The sequence below is a fragment of the Narcine bancroftii genome, chromosome 5 (genome assembly GCF_036971445.1).
Source record: "Narcine bancroftii isolate sNarBan1 chromosome 5, sNarBan1.hap1, whole genome shotgun sequence".
Lineage (NCBI taxonomy): Eukaryota > Metazoa > Chordata > Chondrichthyes > Torpediniformes > Narcinidae > Narcine > Narcine bancroftii.
In genome coordinates, this window is record NC_091473.1 from 152,490,531 (window position 1) to 152,513,958 (window position 23,428).

Sequence of the window (23,428 nt, forward strand, 5' to 3'; positions counted from 1 at the left end):
GATGGTGGAACCTTCGGAGAGGCCCCCTACCTCTGTTGATGTTCAGGCTGGCGACAGTAATGTTCATGACGAGACACTGGAGACACTGTCACCATAGCCCTGAGAAGAGTGACAAGGGCTTCTTGCAGAGCCTCCACTCTCCATGTCTACCAGCAGCAGTATCTGCAGGAATTACTTGAAATTGCGCCGCTCACTCTTAGTCAATTCTGACACCTTCCTTGACTTTTTAATGATGTTAAAGAGGGATTGACAAACCCCAGGGAGATCCATCCAATGGACGGCAGCCAACTGGGCTCTGTTCATTCTCCCCTGGGTGTCCTTCAGAAACTCCCTCACGTCCTCCACTGTGACGACCGTAGACCCAGAACTGGGAACAGCGAGGCCTGACAGCTCTGTATCAAAGGAGTCCTGCTCACCATATCCCACATCCTTGTCTCCCCCACTGGGTGACGTGCCCATCCCTGTCCTCTCAGCAGGGACCGAGGGAGACCCCGACCAATCTTGATCCAGGACCTCAGGCGAGCAGCCTTTTCTGGGGGTAAATCCCCTTCCTCCGGTACCCCCTTTCGCTCCTCCGTGGACACGTATCTCCTGGCTGAGTCGGAGAGACTTCCATCACTGAGGAATCCTCAGCCTCTGGCGCCCCATCACTCTCCCCAACTCCTTCAGGCCCCCGGGGATCCCGAGGGAATATCAGTCCTATGAATCAGGCCTAGAGGAAACCGTTGGCTCCGGCTCTGCCAGAGGAGGGGTCTGGAGGTGTTTGTCTTCTTCCATGCTTTCCTCCCCTGAACAGGAATCCACCCTTCCCCCCGTCTGACCCATGCTCCCCCCCAGCGCCCTTTGCCCCCACCTCAGCATGGGCATCTACCCTGCGGGGAGAAACAGCTGGAGGGGGGACAGCAGGACCAGGGCCAGCTTTGCCTCCCAACACCAATGAGGTGGAGTCAACAATTCGTTGGTTAGGACAATCCTTCCGAATGTGCCCGTATCCCTTACATTCTCAGCCCCTCGGGCTCCCTGTGGTCCAGTACATGGCATAAATATTCCCCTCTACATTCACCTGGAAATGCCCCTCAGCATCTCGACCCCATGCCAACTGCACGAAAAATGCCTTTTAAAGGAATCCGATGATTTATAGCCAGGTACATCAGGGTTACGCAGCATCAGGGTAATCCCGGACTTCATCTCCCCCAGAGCTCGCAGGTGAGGGACATGGGCCACCTTCAGGAATAAGGGAATACACGGCAGACAGGACCTCCTTCTGCAAGGGGCCATCACTAGTTCCACCAGGATGAAGAACCCTCCCACCGTCAGGCCCTTAATAAGAGCCAGGCACCTCTTTAATGGATCATAAGAAAAAGATCGTCTTGCCGTGAATTTATCGACTGCCATAAAATGCCCCCCTTTCCCGCCCAGAATCTGAGACAGAGCTTTCAAAGCACATTCCAGACCAACGGACGGAGGTTTATCGCACTGTATGGCATTGTCCAAAGTCATCCGTTTGAAGGCCGGTGCCTCTGCAGGAGCCCCGCCTGCAGGAGCTACCGCTGCCGCGTAAGTTCGAGGGGCCGCCATCGTAGAGCTGCAGCTCGCCGTGATTAAAGTCTGACGCAGTCAGTAATTATCGCACCTGCTGATCCTTCCACCAGCAGAGCCCACAATCAATCATTTTCCAAGGAGCAGTGCAGGGAAGGGAGTTTCCACAGGAATGTCTGTGCACTGACAACTGCAGCGCTGTTCTTCTCGAGCGCAGGGAGAATGTCTGCCTCCGGGTCAGCCCGATTCTTCTCCGGCCTCACGTGTCCCAGGAGCTGTCGGGAATCCCCGTCCCCCAGTCGCCCTGAGCGAGAGTCATCGTTTGGGAGTGGGGTTACCGATGATAATGACCTAACTCCCATTGAAGTCCAGAAACGGCTTTGGCAATCTGCCAGTCACTCCGAGACTTTTCAATGACCCCTGCACTCGCACTTAACAATTTTTAAAACCATAAATTCTTAGTTGACAATAGAGCTCACACAATCATCCACTCCCTCAGTACTGCCCCTCCCACAGTTATGCCTCATCTAGGTCAGTGCATTGGCCCCACGGTGCTCACCTCACAGGATCTGCCCCACAGCTGTGAAAGGTGATGTGGAAACACAGAGCTTTTTTTTTAAAAAGTGAATCCATTGCAGCTGGAGAAAGAGTTGAAGTTATTCAACACCAGAACTACTGTAATGTTAGGTTTTTAGAGCAGTTTTATAAAATTCTGAAAGTAATGTGTGCAGCCAATAATGCAAACCCTGCAAGTTGTATGAAGGACTTTTTAAAATTAAATTTAAATTTAGACATACATTATACATTTTTAGACATACAGCACAGTAACAGGCCCTTCCACTCCACAGGCCCGTTCTGCCCAATTACACCCAATGGACCGACAACCTAGTACATTTTGAAGGGTGAGAGGAAACCAGAGGTCCTGGGGAAAACCTATACCGACATGGGGAGAACATACAAACTCCTTACAGACAGTGTGGGATTCGAACCCCGGTCCCAATCACTGGCGCTGTAAGGGCATTGCACTAACTGCTATGTTAACCATGCTGCCCCTCTCAAAGAGCCTCTTAAATCCCCCTAATGTTCCAGCCTCCACCACCATGCCCAGGAAGTCATTCCAGGCTCCCACAAGTCTTTTTTTCTGAAAATTTAATTTATGAATTTTATGAAATACATGCAAAACTACAAAAAAACCCACTGAACCCCTACATCCCTCCCTTCCCCCCCACCCTCCATCCATCCCATCCCCTACATCCCTCCCCCCTCCCCCACCGTTGGAGCAAAATACATATGTCGGGTAATTAACGGTTGCTGCATGGTGTTTAATACCATAAAAAAAGGTTTTTTTATCTCGCAAAAAAAACATTTACCTTATATCCAAACCCATACGCTTCAAATATAAAGTTCACATTTTAACAAAAAGAATAATTATTTCAGATTATAAGTTATCTTCTCTAAATATAGACATGATTGTAGTTCATTATCCCATCTTTGAATATTCAATTCAACATCATTCTTCAACGTAAAAGCTATACATTTTCTAGCTACAGCCAGCCCCAGGCGTATAAATGCAATTTGTGATTTATCCAATCGCAAGCTCGTTGTTAATGTATTAGTATAACCCATTAAACACACTAACGGATCAAGGTGCAAATCCATCTTCAATAAATCTTCCAAAAACTTAATGATGTTTTCCCAAAAGGGTTTAACTTTTACACATGCCCATTCTGAATATAAGAAAGTCCCCGTGTGTTCTTCACATCGGAAACACAAATCCGAAGAACTAAAACCATATTTCTTTGAACTTCTCAGGAGTCAGATGCAACTGATGTAGAAAATTATAATTAACTAAACTATATCTCACGTTGATTAATTTCGTAACACTATCTGCACACATATTCATTCATTTCTCCGGAGATAATGTAATAGACGTCCTTCTCCCATTTGTCCTTCATTTTATATACATCAGCCTTAATAATCTTTTCCTGTAATAACGCGTACATTTTGAAAATAAACTCTTTCTGTCCCTTATCAGCCCAGCAAGGTATTCCAGGCCCCTACAACTCTCTGTGTGTATAAAAATTTACCCCTGGTGTCTACCCTGAACTTCCCTCCCTTCACTTTGTAAAGATGTCCTCTGGTGTTTGCTGATCCTGACCTGGGAAACAGGCACTGGCTGTCCACCCTACCTACGCCTCTCAGAATCTTGACCTCTATTAAGTCTCCTCTCATCCTTCTACACTCCAAAGAGAAAAGTCCTAACTCTGCCAACCTTGCCTCCTAAGACTTGTTTCCCAATCCAAGCAACATCCTGGTCAATCTCCTTAGTGCTCCTGTGCATTACACGGCTCACACACCTCTCCATCATCTCCTTTGAACCTGTACTAGGGGTGTAAATTATAGAGGCCAGGTACCTTCCCAAAGATGTTTTTAGGATACAAGAGCCCGCAGGTGAAACCCAGGAGGTTACCGAAAGACAATGCAAACTCCACTCAGACAACGTCAGGGTTCGGAATCAAACTGGGGCTGCTGGAGCTGTGAGAGACTTGCTGAGAGCAGCTTCAGTTTTCACAGAGTCCACCAGATCTGCTGAACAGAGCAAACTTCTGACATAGGATGAACGGTGTGAATCCATGAGTATCCGTTTCAGATTGAACTGCAACGTTTAGCATTTGACTCATCCTTAGTTCATACACGGGGACAAAATCCTCCCTCATCACTGCTTCTTTAATGGTTCAAATGAACTGCTTAGTAAACGTAGGGGCTCTGCCTCCCTCCCCCCACTTCTTCATCGATGGACCCAGACCAGATTGTTGTCCACTGATAGATACCCTGGAGCACATTCACAGAGTTTGCAAGACGAGCTTCTAGCTTAGCTTGAGAAAACATGATTAGTGGGAGTGAAAGCAAAGCAAATATTTGTCCCCAACCAATATATTCTCAGCACAATTCCTGCAGGTCCAATTTCATTACCATGGCGATGCTGGATATTTCATGGGAGGAAGTGGGAGAGGCGAGGTCAACTGTAACATTCAAAAAGTACTTAGACAGGTGTATGCATAAGTAACAGTTCAGAACATGGAACACCACAGTACAGGCCCTTCAAGTGCCTGTCTAAGAGTCTCTTAAATGCCCCTAATGTTCCAGCCTCCACCACCACCCCTAGCCTAGCAAGGCATTCCAGACACCAGAAGTCCCTGTGTAAATAAAAACTTACCCCTGGTGTCTTCCCTAAACTTCCCTCCCTTCACTTTGTACAGAAGTCCCCTGATGTTTGCTATTTCTGCCCTGGGAAACAGGTGCTGGCCGGCCGCCCTATCTATGCCTCTCAGAATCTTGTAGTCTCGGGCAGCACCAAGGCAAATGGGATGAGCCTGATAGGCATGGATGGGTTGGGCTGAACCATAGAAATAGAACTATAGAACCAAAAACAGGCCATTTTGAACCCTCTAGTCTGTACTGATCCACTCTTTCTTGCCTAGTCCCACTGACCTGCACTCAATCCACAGCCTTTCATACCCTTCCCATCCATGTACCCGTCCGAATTTCAAGATTCAATTTATTGTCCTAGTAATAAAACAGGGTCGTATTACATGAAATTCATTTTATTCTGCTGCAAGGCAGACAGATTCACCACTGGCTGGAATTGCCTAAGCGTCTCTTACAGTCAGTCAGAGAGAAGCATAAGAGAAGTGTCTCCCCCCAACCCCCCTCCACCCGAGTCACCGAGTGTCTGTAGATTAGATTCTCTTCCAGCGCTTCCACAGCCTCCACAGCCACACACAGTCCGGTCCAAACCATTGGCAACCATGCTCCAGATCCAAACCTCCGACACGGTCAGGGACCCTCCAGCGCCCTCGGCACCTCCTCACATCCTGGCTCCGATATCTGGTACCCCTCCAGCCAATTTGAGCCAGTCTCCAGCAGTCCGCACCCCAACAGTCGTCTCCAGCCGCCCACAGCTTCCGTGGGTTCCTCACCTCGAGACGCCAGCAGCCCACTGCATACACTGGTCCCTCAGCCACAGAGCCCCCTCATTGGTCCACTGCCACGGACACCGTCTCCGTGGGTCGTCTCCTCCTCAGACTGGGGGGGGGGGGGGGGTCGTCTTCCCAACCTCTGGTGCCCTGCTCCAATCCTCTGCTTCCCCGGAGTCTGCGGCCCCTCATGGCTGCTGCCATTTAATAGGCACCGACATCCTGGACACAGACCACGCAGTCACAGGATTTCGAGTAAAACCATTGTCAGCTCCCTCAACTGGCTGTTCAAAGCCCATGCGGAGCTTGGACCCCGTGGGAGCACTGCATCTCCATTCCTTCGCTCTTTGCAGGTCCGCATCAGTGACAGCGCTGCCACATCTCCATTACTGCTGCCATGTATGTAATTTCCCTCAAATGTAAAAATTGAGCCCACATTCACCACTTCAACTGGCAGTCGTTCCACATCCCCACCACTCTCTGTATGAAGAAGTTCCCCCTCATGTTCCCCCTAAACTTTTCCCCTTAATCCATGTCCTCTGGTTTGTATCTCACCCACCCTCAGTGGGAAAAGCCTGTCTACATTTATTCTGTCTGTCCCCCTCATAATTTTAAATACCTCTATCAAATCTCCCCTCATTCTTCTACGCTCCACGGAATAAAGTTCGAACTTGTTTAACCTTTCCCTGTAACTCAGTTCCTGGAGTCTAGGCAACATCCTAGTAAATCTTCTCTGAACTCTCTCTATCTTATTGATATCTTTCCTGTAGATCAGTGACCAAAACTGCACACAATCCTCCAAATTTGGCCTCATCAATGTCTTATACAACTTCACCATAACATCCCAACTCCTGTACTCAATTCTTTGATTTATGAAGGCCAAGATGCCAAAAGTTCTCTTTACAACCCTATCCACCTGTGACACCACTTTCAGGGAATTATGTATGTTTATTCCCAGATCCCTCTGTTCTCCCGCACTTCTCAGTGCCCGACCATTCACTGTGTACGTCCTTTCTTGGTTTGTCCTTCCAAAATCGAACACCTCACACTTGTCTGCATTAAATTCCATCTCCTATTTTTCCAGCTGGTCCAGATCCCTCTGCAGCTTTGAAAACCTTCTTCACCATCCACAACGTCTCCAATCTTAGTGTCATCTGCAAACTTTCTAATCCACTTTACCACATTATCATCCAGATCATAGACGACAAACAACAATGGTCCCAGTACCAATCCCTGAGGCAAACCACTCGTCACAGGCCTCCAGTCTGAGAAGCATCATCCACCACCACTGTCCGGTTTCTCTCATCCAGCTATTGTCAAATTCAGTTCACTACCTCACCATGGTTTGAACCTTCCTGACTAACCTCCCATATGAAGTCCATGTAGACCACATCACAGCCTTTATCAACATTTGTGGTAACCTCCTCGAGAAACTCTATAAGACTGGTTAAACACGATCTACCTTGCACAAAGCCATTGTTTGGAGTCGGGCATTGGGACCTCCGGTATGTGGTAGGCCGAGAAGAGGATTCGGAGTTGGGTGTCAGGAGATCCGATGTGTGGTAGGTCGAGGGTGGGTTCAGAGTCAGGTGTCGTCATACAATTTCTTCAGTGCTTCAACTCACTGGTAGGAAATACTTGTGGGTCGCTGGGATGTATCGAGCTCTGGCAAGAGATTGACTGCACACGGTGTATCCAGTTGCAAACATTTGCTTTAGAATTGATCTGTCCTTAATGATCACTAACTGTTTAGGTGAGAGTTCATTTTCGGCACTGAAGAGGATCAAAACCTATTTGCACTTAGCAATGAGCCATGAGAAACATAGTCAGCCGGCTCTCATGCACATTGAACCAGATCTGCTTCGATCTGTTGATTTATATTTTTCTAAACCAAAAAACACGGAAGTTGTTTAAGTACAAATGCAAAGAAAATGAAAACTTTGCTGGAAGAAAGTCGAGACGACAGAGGCTTTTGGAGTTGATTCATCCATTTTTCATATTGGTTCGTTTTGTTTTCATTATTTAATTACGTTGTTTAAAATGTAAAATAGTTAAATAACACATGTTTTTATTATGTTTCGATTTTAAATACACAAATAACAATTATGTACTTCCTTTAAAACTCTGTCTTCCTTATGTTCCTTGTTTTGATGTTAAAAATAAAATAAAAATGTATAATGAATTTAAAATTATTCGCTCTGCGTCGAGGATGTGCACACGTTAATTGCCTTTGTACGCTGGTTCCAAAACGTGTGTCTGTGCACAACTTAGTGGGAACAGTGGTCGTGCCTGCCTCTAGTTGTGCTTGTTTCCCCCGACGTTTGAACCTGGCTACACCCCTGGGCCGGGTGTCAAATATTGATGAGACAGAATACATGAAGGAGATTGAAAGTCCAGTGGCATAGTTCCAAGACAGCAATCTCTCTCTCTCTCTCTCTCTCTCTCTCTCTCCACCAGCATCAGTAAGGTGAAGGTGATGATCATTGATTTTAGGAGAGGGGCCAAAGTCCACACCCTGGCCACATTTTAATTAAATTTTTAAAAAGATTTTGACACACAGGCCATTTCAGCCCACGTGTCCGTGCTGCCCAATTAAACCCACTCAGACCCAGGAAGAACATACAAATTCCCTACGGACAGTGTGGGATTCGAACCCCAGTCCGAATCGCTGGTGCTGTAAAAGCAATACACTAGCCACGACACCATCCATGACACCCAGTTAAAGGCAATGAAGTCAAAAGATTAGATAGATTCAAGTTCTTGTGAATAAATATCTCAAGTAACCTGACCTGGGACAAGTGCATGGACATGATGGTCGAGAAAGCACCATCACCTCCACTCTCTCAGAAGACCGAGGAAGTTCAATATGCTCCGCCCCCCTCCCCAAGTTCCTCAACAACCATAGGAACATCATTGAGAGTAGACCTGCCGGGTGCATCACGCGTAGGACAGGAGCTGCTCGGCTCAAAATCAGAAGAAGCTACACTAGGTGGTAAATGCAGCTCAGAACAACACACAAACTCCCCCCCCCCCTCCCCCCATGGATTCTATCGACATCTCCCGCTGCCTGGGAAAGGCAGCCAACACACTGAAGGACCCATCACACCCCGGACACACTCTCTTCCCCCTCCTCCCATTGGGAAGAAGGCTCAAAGGTGAGCAAATGTGAGGTTATCCATTTTGGGGGCAATAATAGGAAAGCTGAGTATTATTTAAATGGAGACAAGCTCGGGAGTGGGGAGGTGCAAATGGATCTGGGTGTACTTGTTCACCGGTCACTGAAGGCTAACATGCAGGTTCAGAAAGCTGTGAAGAAGGCAAATGGCATGTTGGCTTTCATAAAGAGGGGATTGGAGTATAGGAACAGAGACGTCCTTCTGCAGTTGTACAGGACCCTGGTGAGACCCCACCTGGAGTATTGCGTCCAGTTCTGGTCTCCAATTTTGAGGAAGGATATACTAGCTCTCGAGGGTGTGCAGCGCAGATTTTCAAGGTTAGTTCCAGGGATGGCGGGGTTGACATATGCTGAAAGGCTAGAAAAACTGGACTTGTATCCGATGGAGTTTAGAAGGATGAGGGGGGACATGATTGAGGTATACAAAATTATCAGGGGGACAGACAGGGTGAAGTCGGATTACTTGTTCCCATTGATGGAGGAGACGAGGACTAGAGGGCATAGTTTAAGAATACAGGGTAGGCCCTTTAGGACGGAGATGAGAAAACATTTTTTTACCCAGAGAAGTGTGAATCTGTGGAATGCTCTGCCACAGAGGGTGGTAGAGGCGGATTCGCTGATTATGAATAACCCTCCATAACCCTCCAAACCTCTCCCATCTATGTATCCATCTAACTTATTCTTAAAACTTAAGAATGAGTCTGCATTTACCAGCTCGTTCCACACTCCCACCTCTCTGAGTGAAGAAACTCCCCATGTTCCCCCTAAATCTTTTCCCTTTCACCCTAAAGCCATGTCCTCTCATATTTAACTCCCCCAATCTAAGTGGAAATCGCCTACTCACATTTACTTAGTCTATACCCATCATAAGTCACAGGCCTCCAGTCTGAGAACCAATCATCCACTACCACTATTTTCTCTCCCACAGCCAATTTTGAATCCAGTTTACAATCTCTCCATGGATATCTAGTGTCTGAACCTTCTGGACTAACCTCCCATGTGGGACCTTGCTTCCTTCTTCCTCTTGACCAGCTGCCTCACCTGTTTTGTCGACCCTAGTTCCCTTTTCCTACCATCTTTTCACTGCCTTCGTGGGACAAACCTATCCAGAACCCGGTGCAAATGGTGTCTAAACATCCCCCACATTACTTCTGTGCTTTCTCCCATGAATATCTGTTCTCCATTTACCTTCCCAAGATCCTGTCTCATCCCATCATAATTAGCCCTTCCCCAATTAAACACTTTCCCATTCTATTTTTATCCTTGTCCATAGCTATACTGAAGCTCAGGGAGTTATGTATGGTCACTAATGCCCAAATGTTCCCCCACCGAAACTTCTGTAACCAGACAAATAAACTTCAGATCCAGAGGGGATTGGCAGAGTGGCACGCGGAGGATTCTTTCCCCAGTGAGAGTATCTGCAGTTCACAGCTGCCACTGAAGACAGATTTTTTTTTCTTTCTCTGGAGGATGGTGAGACTTTGGAACTCTCTTCTCAAAAATGAACAGTTTTACCTCGAAGGGAGATAGATTCTGGGTCAGTCAGGTGTGAAAGGAAAGGTGACAGAGTGGAGGTCAAGGACTTGATCTTGTAACTGCAGAAGCCACTAGAGTGCAGTTAGATACTAGCTTGGAGGCAACTGTCACAATTTCCCACTGCATCTGCAGGAGAGGTTACTCCCTGTTCCCCGGGACACAGATCTGCCGTCAATCTCATGGGAGCCAAAGAATTCACCTCGGGCATTCTGGTTATATTGCTAAAGTGTCAGAACCTCTTCCCCACACGGTTAGTAGGGGGAAAGGACGCCAGAGTCATGAACAAGTCACAAAATTAATTGTTTAGAGGCAGCATCACATTCATGTAAAATACTGCACGAAAAGTCAACGTGAGGCAGTGTCTGTGGTTCATTGATCCTTCAGGACACTGATGGCATTTCCAGATTAGAGGATCTGGATAGACACATGAATACAGAACCATAGAACACTACAGCATGGAAACAGGCCCTCGGGCCCATCTAATCTGTGCCAAACTACTATGTCGAGTCCCACTGCCCCACACCCCGTGCATAGCCCTCCATCCCTCTCCCATCTATGGACCTGTCCAAATTTTCTTAAATGTTACAATTGAGCCCTCATTCACCACCTCAGCTGGCAGCTCGTTCCACACCCCCACCACTATCAGTGTGAAGAAGTTCCCCCTCACATTCCCCCTAAACTTCTCCCCTTTCACCCTTAACCCATGTCCTCAAGATCATATCTCACCCAACTTCAGTTGAAAAAAACCTGCTTGCATTTATTCGACCAAAATCCATCATCATTTTGTAACCTGTTTAACCTTTCCCTGTAACTCAGTTCCTGAAGTCTGGGCAACATCCTAGTCAATCTTCTCCGCACTCTTTCAATCTTACTGATCTCTTTCCTGTAGTTCGGTGACCAAACCTGCACACAATCCTCCAAATTTGGCCTCACCAATGTCTTATACACCATATCAAACCAGCCAAAACATCAGACTTTGATTTATGAAGGCCAAGAGGGGGAGAGGGGGGAAAGGGGAGGGGGAGGAGAGGAGAGGAGAGAGGGGAGAAGGGAAGGGAGAGAGAGGAGGGGAGAGAGAGGAGGGGAGATAAAGAAGAGAGAATTGAGAGAGGGAAAAGAGAGAGAGAGAGAGAGAGAGCTGTGAGCAGATGTACAAACAAAGGGCAGGCTGTTGTTGACGGGGAGGACCCGCTTCTGACATCCGGCCGCTGATTGCAATCACTGGCCGCTGAAGCCGGCAGGTCCACCGTGGACGCCGCAGTGAGCTCAATCTCTCCCGATCTCCGAGGCAGACACAACAAGAGCCCAGGGACCGTGGCAGCCCATGGCTTGGCCGGATCTCTCAATCCCACCACACTCTACCCCTCAACGATCAAGTGGGTCTATTCTGGAAATGTAGACCCTACGTGCATTGGACATTCCGTTCAAATCCACAATGAAATGGGAACAGATCGTGAAAGTTTCAACCCAGGAATTGGGGTTTAAACATCATTCAGAGATTCACCGACCCTGTAGACTTGAACCTTTCACACACGCGCTATTGGAATAAACAATATCTCCCTCATACGCCCTCCGGTCCCCTCCACTTCTCCCTGCCTCTGTAACCCCCTCCGGTCCCCTCCACCTCTCCCTGCCTCTGTAACCCCCTCCGGTCCCCTCCACCTCTCCCTGCCTCTGTAACCCCCTCCGGTCCCCTTCACCCCTCCCTGTCTCTGTAACCCCGTCCGGTCCCCTCCACCCCTCCCTGTCTCTGTAACCCCCTCCGGTCTCCTCCACCTCTCCCTGTCTCTGTAACCCCCTCCGGTCCCCTTCACCCCTCCCTGTCTCTGTAACCCCGTCCGGTCCCCTCCACCCCTCCCTGTCTCTGTAACCCCCTCCGGTCTCCTCCACCTCTCCCTGTCTCTGTAACCCCCTCCGGTCCCCTTCACCCCTCCCTGTCTCTGTAACCCCGTCCGGTCCCCTCCACCCCTCCCTGTCTCTGTAACCCCCTCCGGTCCCCTCCACCTCTCCCTGTCTCTGTAACCCCCTCCGGTCCCCTCCACCTCTCCCTGTCTCTGTAACTCCCTCCGGTCCCCTCCACCCCTCCCTGCCTCTGTAACCCCCTCCGGTCCCCTCCACCTCTCCCTGTCTCTGTAACCCCCTCCGGTCCCCTCCACCCCTCCCTGTCTCTGTAACCCCCTCCGGTCCCCTCCACCTCTCCCTGTCTCTGTAACCCCCTCCGGTCCCCTCCACCTCTCCCTGTCTCTGTAACTCCCTCCGGTCCCCTCCACCCCTCCCTGCCTCTGTAACCCCCTCCGGTCCCCTCCACCCCTCCCTGTCTCTGTAACCCCCTCCGGTCCCCTTAACCCCTCCCTGTCTCTGTAACCCCCTCCGGTCCCCTCCACCTCTCCCTGTCTCTGTAACCCCCTCCGGTCCCCTTCACCCCTCCCTGTCTCTGTAACCCCCCCTCCGGTCCCCTTCACCTCTCCCTGTCTCTGTAACTCCCTCCGGTCCCCTCCACCCCTCCCTGTCTCTGTAACCCCCTCCGGTCCCCTCCACCTCTCCCTGTCTCTATAACCCCCTCCGGTCCCCTCCACCTCTCCCTGTCTCTGTAACCCCCTCCGGGACCCTCCACCCCTCCCTGTCTCTGTAACCTCCTACGGTCCCCTCCACCCCTCCCTGTCTCTGTAACCCCCTCCGGTCCCCTCCACCTCTCCCTGCCTCTGTAACCCCCTCCGGTCCCCTCCACCTCTCCCTGTCTCTGTAACCCCCTCCGGTCCCCTCCACCTCTCCCTGTCTCTGTAACCCCCTCCGGTCCCCTTCACCCCTCCCTGTCTCTGTAACCCCCTCCGGTCCCCTCCACCTCTCCCTGTCTCTGTAACCCCCTCCGGTCCCCTCCACCTCTCCCTGTCTCTGTAACTCCCTCCGGTTCCCTCCACCCCTCCCTGCCTCTGTAACCCCCTCCGGTCCCCTTCACCTCTCCCTGTCTCTGTAACTCCCTCCGGTCCCCTCCACCCCTCCCTCCATCTGTAACCCCCTCCGGTCCCCTCCACCTCTCCCCCTGTCTCTGTAACTCCCTCCGGTCCCCTCCACCCCTCCCTCCATCTGTAACCCCCTCCGGTCCCCTCCACCCCCTGGACGTCGGGATCTAACTGGAGTCTCTGGTTGACACGACCCGCGTTTCAATGGACGTTTTCTGTTCAAAGTTCCCAATGTTTGGGTTGTTCCGTTTCTCTCTCCCCCCCCCCACCCCCCAGAACATTAACCCCCAGCGGTTCACGCCCCTTCGTCTGTCTGTCTGGGCCACTCGGCCCGGAATTAAGCGTCTGTCCCTTCGGTAAAATCTTCCCCTCCTGCACATTAACCAGCTTCAAGAGCCATATCCAGAGTGGAGGGGAACCCGGCAACACCTCGTCGGGGAGACCGGGCTTCCTTCCTCTGTCCGCGGCTCCTCTCCCCTTCCAACCCCAGGACCTTCCTTTTTATCTGCTCTGTGCTGAAAGCCGGGGCATCGCCTGGGGAAGAACCAGTGAATCAGGTAGGAAGGGGGTCGATTCGCGTTGAAACAGCGGACACTGGGAACGTGGAAGGAGCCCCCCCGACCCCACTCACCTTCTGGCGGGGGGGCAGATCCATCCAGCCCGTGGCCTCTGGGTTCCTAAATGCATCTGGATGCATCTGTCCAGGCAGCGGAACCCGAAACAAAATCCCAAATAGCCAGCAATGCGGATTCATCGAACTCGGAGCGAGCGGCCAGGGAGCGGGGTCCGTTCCTCATGTGTGGCCCGGCATCGCGGTCCTTCCTCTCCTCATTCCTCCTCCCTCTCCTCCAACAACGCGCAATGTCCACACCTCTCTCTCTCCCCTCCCCTCCCCTCCCACACACTCCTCTCTCACAGACTCTCTCCTTCCCTCTCTCCTTCTCTAGCTCTCTCCCCTCCCACACTCCTCTCTCACACTCTCTCCTTCCCTTTCTCCTTCTCTAGCTCTCTCCCCTCCCCTCCCCTCCCCTCCCACACTCCTCTCTCACACTCTCTCCTTCCCTCTCTCTTTCTCGCTCTCTCCCCTCCCCTCCCCTCCCACACTCCTCTCTCACACTCTCTCCTTCTCTAGCTCTCTCCCCTCCCCTCCCACATTCCTCTCAGACTCTCTCCTTCTTCTCTAGCTCTCTTCCTTTCCCCTCCCCTCCCACACACTCCTCTCACAGACTCTCTCCTTCCCTCTCTCATTCTCTAGCTCTCTCCCTCTCCCCTCCCGTCCCTCACACTCCTCTCTCACAGACTCTCTCCTTCCCTCTCTCCTTCTCTAGCTCTCTCCCTTCAACCTCCCCCTCCCCTCCCACACACCTCTCTCACAGACTCTCTCCTTCCCTCTTTCCTTCTCTAGCTCTCTCCCTTCTCCCTCACTCTCCCCTCCCCTCCCACACACTCCTCTCTCACAGACTCTCTCCTTCCCTCTCTCCTTCTCTAGCTCTCTCTTCTCCCTCCCCTCCCCTCCCACACACTCCTTTTTCAGATTCTCTCCTTCCCTCTCTCCTTCTCTAGCTTTCTCTCTCCCTCTCCCCTCTCCCTCTCCCCTCCCCTCTCCTCCCACACACACTCCTCTCTCACAGACTCTCTCCTTCCCTCTCTCCTTCTCTAGCTCTCTCCCATCACCCTCCCTCCCCACCACACAGAATCTCTCTTCTCTCACACACCCAAAATCTCACTCCCTCTCCCACCAACACACACTCTTTCTCACACACACACACACACACACACACACACACACACACACACACACACACACACACACCTGGTACCACCCCCCCCCCCCCCTTGGGTCTGACTCACATTCTCTTGCTCTACCTGCCTGCACCCCTCCCCTTGGGTCTGACTCGCATTCTCCTGCTCTACCTGCCAGCACCCCCCCCCCAGCACACCGCTCAAACTCCTCTCCCATTTCTCTCCGTTTCCTCTCTCACCAACAACCTCTCACTCATTCTTCCCTTCCTGTCTCTCCCTCACTCAGTCGCTCGCTTTCCTCTCTCCCTCCTTCTCTCACACTCTCCACCCCTCTCTGTCGCTGCGCTGATGCAGGCGAGCGGAGCTATCACCTGGCGAAAGAGACTTCCCCGCAGCATGCTGACGGCTGTGAGGAGCGGCTGTGGCCCCCTTTCGTGTGCCAGATAAGCAGCCCTCGTTGTACCAGGACCAAGCCACGGCCACTGAAAGCGGTGGCAGCTTGAGGGGCCCCTCTGCTGAATTTCATCCACGCTCACCCCGCAGCCGGAATGAGGGGGAGGCAGAGGTGCAAACTGGTCCTGTGTGCAGGAGTGAAGGGGGGGCAGGTCAGAAGGGAGAGGGGGAGAACCCGCTGCAAACACTCAGCGGGTCAGACAGCACCTGTGGAGAGATAAACGGCTCCTTCAGCTCCATGACCCTTCCTGGGGCAAAGTTCCTTCCAAGGAGGAGAGTGAACGGATTATTGAACAAGGAAAAGACCGCAAGATGTAGGAGCAGAAATCAGCCATTCAGCCCATAAAGTCTGCCCCACCATGAGCTGATCCGTTCTCCTACTCAGCCCCACTCCGCAGCCTTCTCCCCATAACCTTTGATACCCTGACTATTCAGATATCCGTCAATCTCTTCCTTGAATACACCCAACGACCTGGCCTCCCGTGGCAGCAAATTCCAGAGGTTTTCCACACTGGCTAAAGAAATTCCATCTCATTTCCATTTTAAATGGATGCCCTTCAGTCCTGAACTCCCCTGCAAGGTTAGCGTTTCTACATGGAGTGAAGAAGGATGGGAGGTGACTTAAAAGAGGTCAACAAGATTCTTAGAGGCATGGATAAGGTAGACAGCCAGTGCCTTTTTCCCAGGGCAGGAATAGCATACAAAGTGAAGGGAGGGAAGTTTAGGGGAGACGTCAGTGGCGTTTTTTTACAGAGAGTTGTGGGGGCCTGGAATGACTTTTTGCCAGGAGTGGTGGTGGAGGCTGGAACATTAGGGAAATTTAAGAGTCACTTTTAACACAGGCACATGTGAAAGAAAAATAGAGGGTTGTGAGGTAGGGAGCTTTTGGGTAATATAATCTCTGAACCCTTCTCCATTAACAATGGCGTGAAGCAAGGCTGCGTTCTCGCACCATTCCTCTTTTCAATCTTCTTCAGCATGATGCTGAACCAAGCCATGAAAGACCTCAACAATGAAGACGCTGTTTACATCCGGTACCGCACGGATGGCAGTCTCTTCAATCTGAGGCGCCTGCAAGCTCACACCAAGACACAAGAGCAACTTGTCCGTGAACTACTCTTTGCAGACGATGCCGCTTTAGTTGCCCATTCAGAGCCAGCTCTTCAGCGCTTGACGTCCTGTTTTGCGGAAACTGCCAAAATGTTTGGCCTGGAAGTCAGCCTGAAGAAAATGGAGGTCCTCTATCAGCCAGCTCCCCACCATGACTACCAGCCCCCCACATCTCCATCGAGCAAACAAAACTCAAAACGGTCAACCAGTTTACCTATCTCAGCTGCACCATTTCATCGGATGCAAGGATCGACAACGAGATACACAACAGACTCGCCAAGGCAAATAGTGCCTTGGGAAGACTACACAAAAGAGTCTGGAAAACCAACCAACTGAAAAACCTCACAAAGATTAGCGTATACAGAGCCATTGTCATACCCACACTCCTGTTCGGCTCCGAATCATGGGTCCTTTACCGGCACCACCTACGGCTCCGAGAACGCTTCCACCAGCGTTGTCTCCGCTCCATCCTCAACATTCATTGGAGCGCTTTCATCTACAACATCGAAGTACTCGAGATGGCAGAGGCCGACAGCATCGAATCCATGCTGCTGAAGATCCAACTGCGCTGGGTAGGTCACGTCTCCAGAATGGAGGACCATCGCCTTCCCAAGATCGTGTTATATGGCAAGCTCTCCACTGGCCACCAAGACAGAGGTGCACCAAAGAAGAGGTACAAGGACTGCCTAAAGAAAGCTCTTGGTGCCTTCCATATTGACCATCGCCAGTGGGCTGATATCGCCTCAAACCGTGCATCTTGGCGCCTCACGGTTCGGCGAGCAGCAACCTCCTTTGTAGAAGACCGCAGAGCCCACCTCACTGACAAAAGACAAAGGAGGAAAAACCCAACACCCAACCCCAACCAACCAATTTTCCCTTGCAACCGCTGCAACCGTGTCTGCCTGTCCCGCATCGGACTTGTCAACCACAAACGAGCCTGCAGCTGACGTGGGCATTACCCCTCCATAAATGTTCGTCCGCGAAGCCAAGCCAAAGAAGAAAAGAAGAATATGGGTCAGAACAACATTGTGGGCTGAAGGGCCTGTGCTGTATGGTAATGTTTGATGTTATGGGAAACAACTTTGTCACATCTACTCTGTCCATGCCTTTCAACATTCAAAATGTTTCTAAGAAACTCCCCCTCATTCTTCTGAACTCCAAAGAGTCCAGTCCAAGAGCATTCAAATGTTCCTCATACGCTAACCCCTTCATTCCAGGAATCATTCACGTGGATCTTCTCTGAACCCTCTCCAACACCAGCACATCCTTCCTTAAATAAGGTGCCCAAAACTGTCCCCATATCCAAGGGAGGCCTCACCGGTGCCTTATAAAGCCCCAACATCACATCCCTGCTCTTGTATCCTATCCCTCAAGATATGAATCCTGACATTTGCATTCACCTTCTTTACTACCGACTCAATCTGGAGGTTAACGAGGACTCTCAAGTCCCTTTACACCTCTTAAATCTGAATTTTCTCCCCCATCCAAATAATAGTCGACCCGTTTATTCCTTCGACCAAAGTCCACGACCGTCCACTTTCCAACATTGGATTTCATTTGCCACTTCTCTGCCCATTCTCCTAAGTCTCTCTGCAGCCTCTCCATCTCCTCCTCACCACCTGCCCCTCCACCTATCTCTGTATCATCTGCAAACTTAGCCACAAAGGTATTTATTCTGCAATCCAGTTCATTAAAGTACAGCAGAAAAAGAAGTGGCCTCAACACCACCCCCTACAGGACACCAGTGGTAACAGGTAGCCAACCAGAGTAGGATGCCTTTAATCCACTCTCTTGTTTCCTGCGGGTCAGCAAATGCTCTACCCATGCTTTCCTGTAAATTGCAGTAGGTTTTTCAGGCAAGGGTTTGCCTTAAGGAAACCATGCTGACTTTGGCCTATCTTGTCATGCGCCCCTTGACACTCAGTAACTTCATCCTGACAATCAGCAATTTCCCAAGCACTGATGCTAGGCTACCAGGTCTATAATTTCCTTTCTGCTGCCTTCGTCTCTTTTTAAATAGCGGAGTGACCTTTACAATTTTCCAGTCCTCCAGAACCCTGATAGAATCTCAATTTTTGGAAGATAATTATTTGTACCTCCACAATCTCTAGATCTACTCATTCCAGAACCCAAGGGTGCATTCCATCTGGTCTGGGAGACTTATCTACCCTTAGACATTTCAGCTTCCCAAGCACCTTCTCTCTGGTGATCATGACTACACTCACCTCCCTTCCCCGACATGCCTGAATGTCCGGTCTACTGCTAATGTCTTCACAGTGAAGACTGTTATCTCGTCTGCCATCTCCTTTATGTTTTTTACATAGAACTTACATGATTTTTCTGTTCTAAAGTGTCTCCCTTCCATCTGTCAGTGGCCATTCACACAGGAACAACCAAAATTCCAAATCTCTGTATCACACCGTGAGTTTAGACAAAATACCTGAAGGGTGGTATTTAAGGAGGCTGGATGTCCTATTCATTAGCCCGTTGTTCACGGGTCACCTGCAATTCAGTTTAGACTGAACTTTTTACACAGGCTGTGTTCTGGAAAATTAGGAATAATTCCCTGGAATCCAGCAGCTGTGTAAAAAACATACCTGTCTCCCATTACAATTTCTCCAGCGTTATTTTCTATCGGTCCTATATCTACTCTCATCTTTTTTTTACTCTTAATATACTTAAAACAGCTTTCAGTATCCTTTTGGATGTTACTTGCTAGCTTCCTTCAAAGTTCATCTCTTCCTAACAACTTTCTCAGTTGCCTTCTGCGAGTTTTTTAAAGTTTCCCAGTCCTCCACCTTCCCACTGATTTTTGCTTCCTTGTGTACCCTTTCTTCTGCTGTTACTTTGGCTTCTCTCGTCACCACAGTCGGGCTATTTTTTCTTTTTGGAATATATCTGTCCCTCCCCTTCCTTAAGCTTCGTGGAAACTCCAGCCATTGCCGCTCTGCCGTCCTCCCTGCTGGTGAACCTTTCGAATCAACGTTGGCCGTTCCTCTCTCATGCCTCTCTCATCCCCGTTATTCCACTGATAAACTGGCTCTTCTGATTTTAGTTTCTCCCTCTCCAACTGCAGGGCAAATCCTATCGCACTATCTCTGTCTCCTTAGGGTTCCCTTATCAGCTGTGGTTCATTACACAACACCCAATCCAGAATTGGCAGTTCCCTGGTCGGCTCAGGGAAACCATCCTGAAGGCATTCGATAAATTCCTTCTCCTGGCATCCAGCACCAACCTGGTTTCCCAATTAACCTGCATATTGAAATCCCCATGACTATGTGATGGATTATGTTATATTTTACATTGTACATAGATATGTTTTAAAGGAGATAAATTTTAGTAAGGTCACACAGATACCAACAGTTCAAAACAGGTTTTTCTCTGTGAGAGAAAGAGAGAGAGAGAATTCAGTTCGACTGTTCAGCAGCAGCAGCTGGAACTGGAACAGGACAAGCTGGAAAGCTTGTGGAAAACCCCATTTTAAAGATGGGTTGTGAGTTCTTAGTTCAGCCTGGTCAAAGCCCTTGTGGTCCATACAAGAGGAGATGGGTGGCTGCATAATGTTTCACTTGAAATAAGGGAAACAGAAAAGGAACTCTGTGGTGACCTGAAAAAAAGAGGTTATCATCTGGAGAACCCTGATGGGGCAAGTTTCTTCGGCAAGGCAATGAAGTGACTGGTTACAAGGAATCAGTTGTGGATGTCCAGCGAACAACAAATCTCTCTCTAAAAACCAACAAGAACCTTCCTGAGCAGTAACCATTTATCTTTCAAGAACCAAAGTCTGGCAAACATATATAATGTTAAATTCTGAGCACAGTCTAAGAATTGCCTGCAACCAGTGAACTTGGAGGAGTGAGAAGTGAGATTGGACTGTGAATCAAAGAACTTTTCTGAACTTACACGCACATTATATACATGTGCGCTTAGAATTAGAAGGTTAAGTCAGTTAATAGTGAAAAGTTAAAGTTTGAATCTATTTTTATGCTTTAAGAAAATTAAAAGTAACTTTTATTTAAGTAACTATTTGTCTTGGTGAATATCTATTGGTGCTGGGTTTTGGGGTCCTCTGGGCCTGTAACAATATTGTAATATTACCCTTTTTGCATACCTTCCCTGTCTCCCTTTGTAATTTGCAGGCCACATCCTGGCTACTGTTTGAAGGCCTGTGTACATACCCCATCAGGGTCTTTTAACACTTACCATTTCTTAATTCTCCCCACAGGGATTTTATATCTTCTGATCCCAATGTTTCCTTGCTGCAAAGATTTCAATCCATTTCTTTGGCTTGGCTTCACGGACAAAGATTTATGGAGGGGGTAAAAGTCCACGTCAGCTGCAGGCTTGATTGTGGCTGACAAGTCCGATGCGGGACAGGCAGACACGGTTGCAGCGGTTGCAGGGGAAAATTGGTTGGTTGGGGTTGGGTGTTGGGTTTTTCCTCCTTTGTCTTTTGTCAGTGAGGTGGGCTCTGCGGTCTTCTTCAAAGGAGGTTGCTGCCCGCCGAACCGTGAGGCGCCAAGATGTACGGTTTGAGGCGATATCAGCCCACTGGCGGTGGTCAATGTGGCAGGCACCAAGAGATTTCTTTAGGCAGTCCTTGTACCTCTTCTTTGGTGCACCTCTGTCACGGTGGCCAGTGGAGAGCTCGCCATATAACACGATCTTGGGAAGGCGATGGTCCTCCATTCTGGAGACGTGACCCACCCAGCGCAGCTGGATCTTCAGCAGCGTGGACTCGATGCTGTCGGCCTCTGCCATCTCGAGTACTTCGATGTTAGGGATGAAGTCGCTCCAATGAATTTTGAGGATGGAGCGGAGACAACGCTGGTGGAAGCGTTCTAGGAGCCGTAGGTGATGCCGGTAGAGGACCCATGATTCGGAGCCGAACAGGAGCGTGAGTATGACAACGGCTCTGTATACGCTAATCTTTGTGAGGTTTTTCAGTTGGTTGTTTTTCCAGACTCTTTTGTGTAGTCTTCCAAAGGCGCTATTTGCCTTGGAGAGTCTGTTGTCTATCCCGTTGTCGATCCTTGCATCTGATGAAATGGTTCAGCCGAGATAGGTAAACTGGTTGACCGTTTTGAGTTTTGTGTGCCCGATGGAGATGTGGGGGGGCTGGTAGTCATGGTGGGGAGCTGGCTGATGGAGGACCTCCGTTTTCTTCAGGCTGACTTCCAGGCCAAACATTTTGGCAGTTTCCGCAAAACAGGACGTCAAGCGCTGAAGAGCTGGCTCTGAATGGGCAACTAAAGCGGCATCGTCTGCAAAGAGTAGTTCACGGACAAGTTTCTCTTGTGTCTTGGTGTGAGCTTGCAGGCGCCTCAGATTGAAGAGACTGCCATCCGTGCGGTACCGGATGTAAACAGCGTCTTCATTGTTGAGGTCTTTCATGGCTTGGTTCAGCATCATGCTGAAGAAGATTGAAAAGAGGGTTGGTGCGAGAACACAGCCTTGCTTCACCCCATTGTTAATGGAGAAGTGTTCAGAGAGCTCATTGCTGTATCTGACCCGACCTTGTTGGTTGTCGTGCAGTTGGATAACCATGTTTTTTTTTTTCACACCATAAATCACAATAGCCATGATATACACTTTTTCTTTTTCACACATTTACAGTGACTTTTTCTCCCCCCCCTCCCTCCTCCCAAGCCACTCCCCCACCACCCCCCTCTCATCCATTTTAGGTATACAATCTAGGTTGCATTAATTCAGTCAGACAATGTTGTCATTCAACAAAAATACACCAGAAATTCTATAGAGTCCATTCTTTTCTTTCCTTCTCCTTCCATCAACTTAGGTAATGTTTGTCCCCGGTAGGTTTTCGCTATTGTATTTAATGTAAGGCTCCCATACTTGTTCGAATATTTCAATATTATTTCTTAAACTATATGTTATTTTTTCTAATGGAATACATTTGTTCATTTCTATATACCATTGTTGTATTTTCAAATTATCTTCCAATTTCCAGGTTGACATAATACATTTTTTTGCTACGGCTAGGGCTATCTTAACAAATCTTTTTTGTGCATCTTCCAAGTCAATTGCAAATTCTTTATTTTTTATGTTACTTAGGAGAAAGATCTCTGGATTCTTTGGTATATTGTTTTCTGTTATTTTATTTAATATCTGATTGAGATCATCCCAAAATTTTTCTACTCTCTCACATGTCCAGATTGCATGAATTGTTGTTCCCCTTTCTTTTTTACATCGAAAACATCTATCAGATACTGTTGGGTCCCATTTATTTAACTTTTGCGGTGTAATGTATAGTCTGTGTAACCAATTATATTGTATCATACGCAGCCTCGTATTTATTGTATTTCTCATCGTTCCAGAACATAATTTCTCCCATGTTTCCTTTTTTATCTTTATATTTAAATCTTGTTCCCATTTTTGTTTAGTTTTACCATTTGTTTCCTCATTCTCCTTTTCTTGCAGTTTAATATACATATTTGTTATAAATCTTTTGATTAACATTGTATCTGTAATCACATATTCAAGGTTACTTCCCTCTGGTAAACTCAAATTGCTTCCTAATTTATCTTTCAAGTAGGATCTCAGTTGGTAATATGCCAGCGCTGTATCTCCAGTTATATTGTACTTATCTCTCATTTGTTCAAAGGATAAGAATCTACTTCCTGAAAAACAATTTTCTATTCTTTTAATCCCTTTTTTTTCCCATTTTCTAAAGGAAAGGTTGTCTATTGTAAAAGGGAGTAGCTTATTTTGCGTCAATATTAGTTTTGGTATTTGATAATTTGTTTTATTTCTTTCTACATGAATCTTCTTCCATATATTGAGGAGATGGTGTAATACTGGAGAATTTCTATGTTGTACCAATTTTTCGTCCCATTTATATAATATGTGTTCAGGTATCTTTTCCCCTATTTTATCTAATTCTAGTCTCATCCAGTCTGGTTTTTCCCTTGTTTGAT

The 23,428-nt window shown here is 48.7% G+C and overlaps 1 protein-coding gene across 1 annotated transcript in view; it reads right to left on the bottom strand.

The window, feature by feature from the left end:
• LOC138764078 (collagen alpha-1(XXIV) chain) overlaps positions 1–13,964 on the bottom strand; it is a 410,285-nt gene extending 396,321 nt beyond the window's left edge. Inside the window, exon 1 of the mRNA XM_069939403.1 lies at positions 13,819–13,964. Within this exon, the coding sequence (XP_069795504.1) occupies positions 13,819–13,874 (56 nt within the window). The 5' untranslated portion in view covers positions 13,875–13,964. The remainder of the gene's footprint in view (positions 1–13,818) is intronic.
• Positions 13,965–23,428: the final 9,464 nt, after the last annotated feature.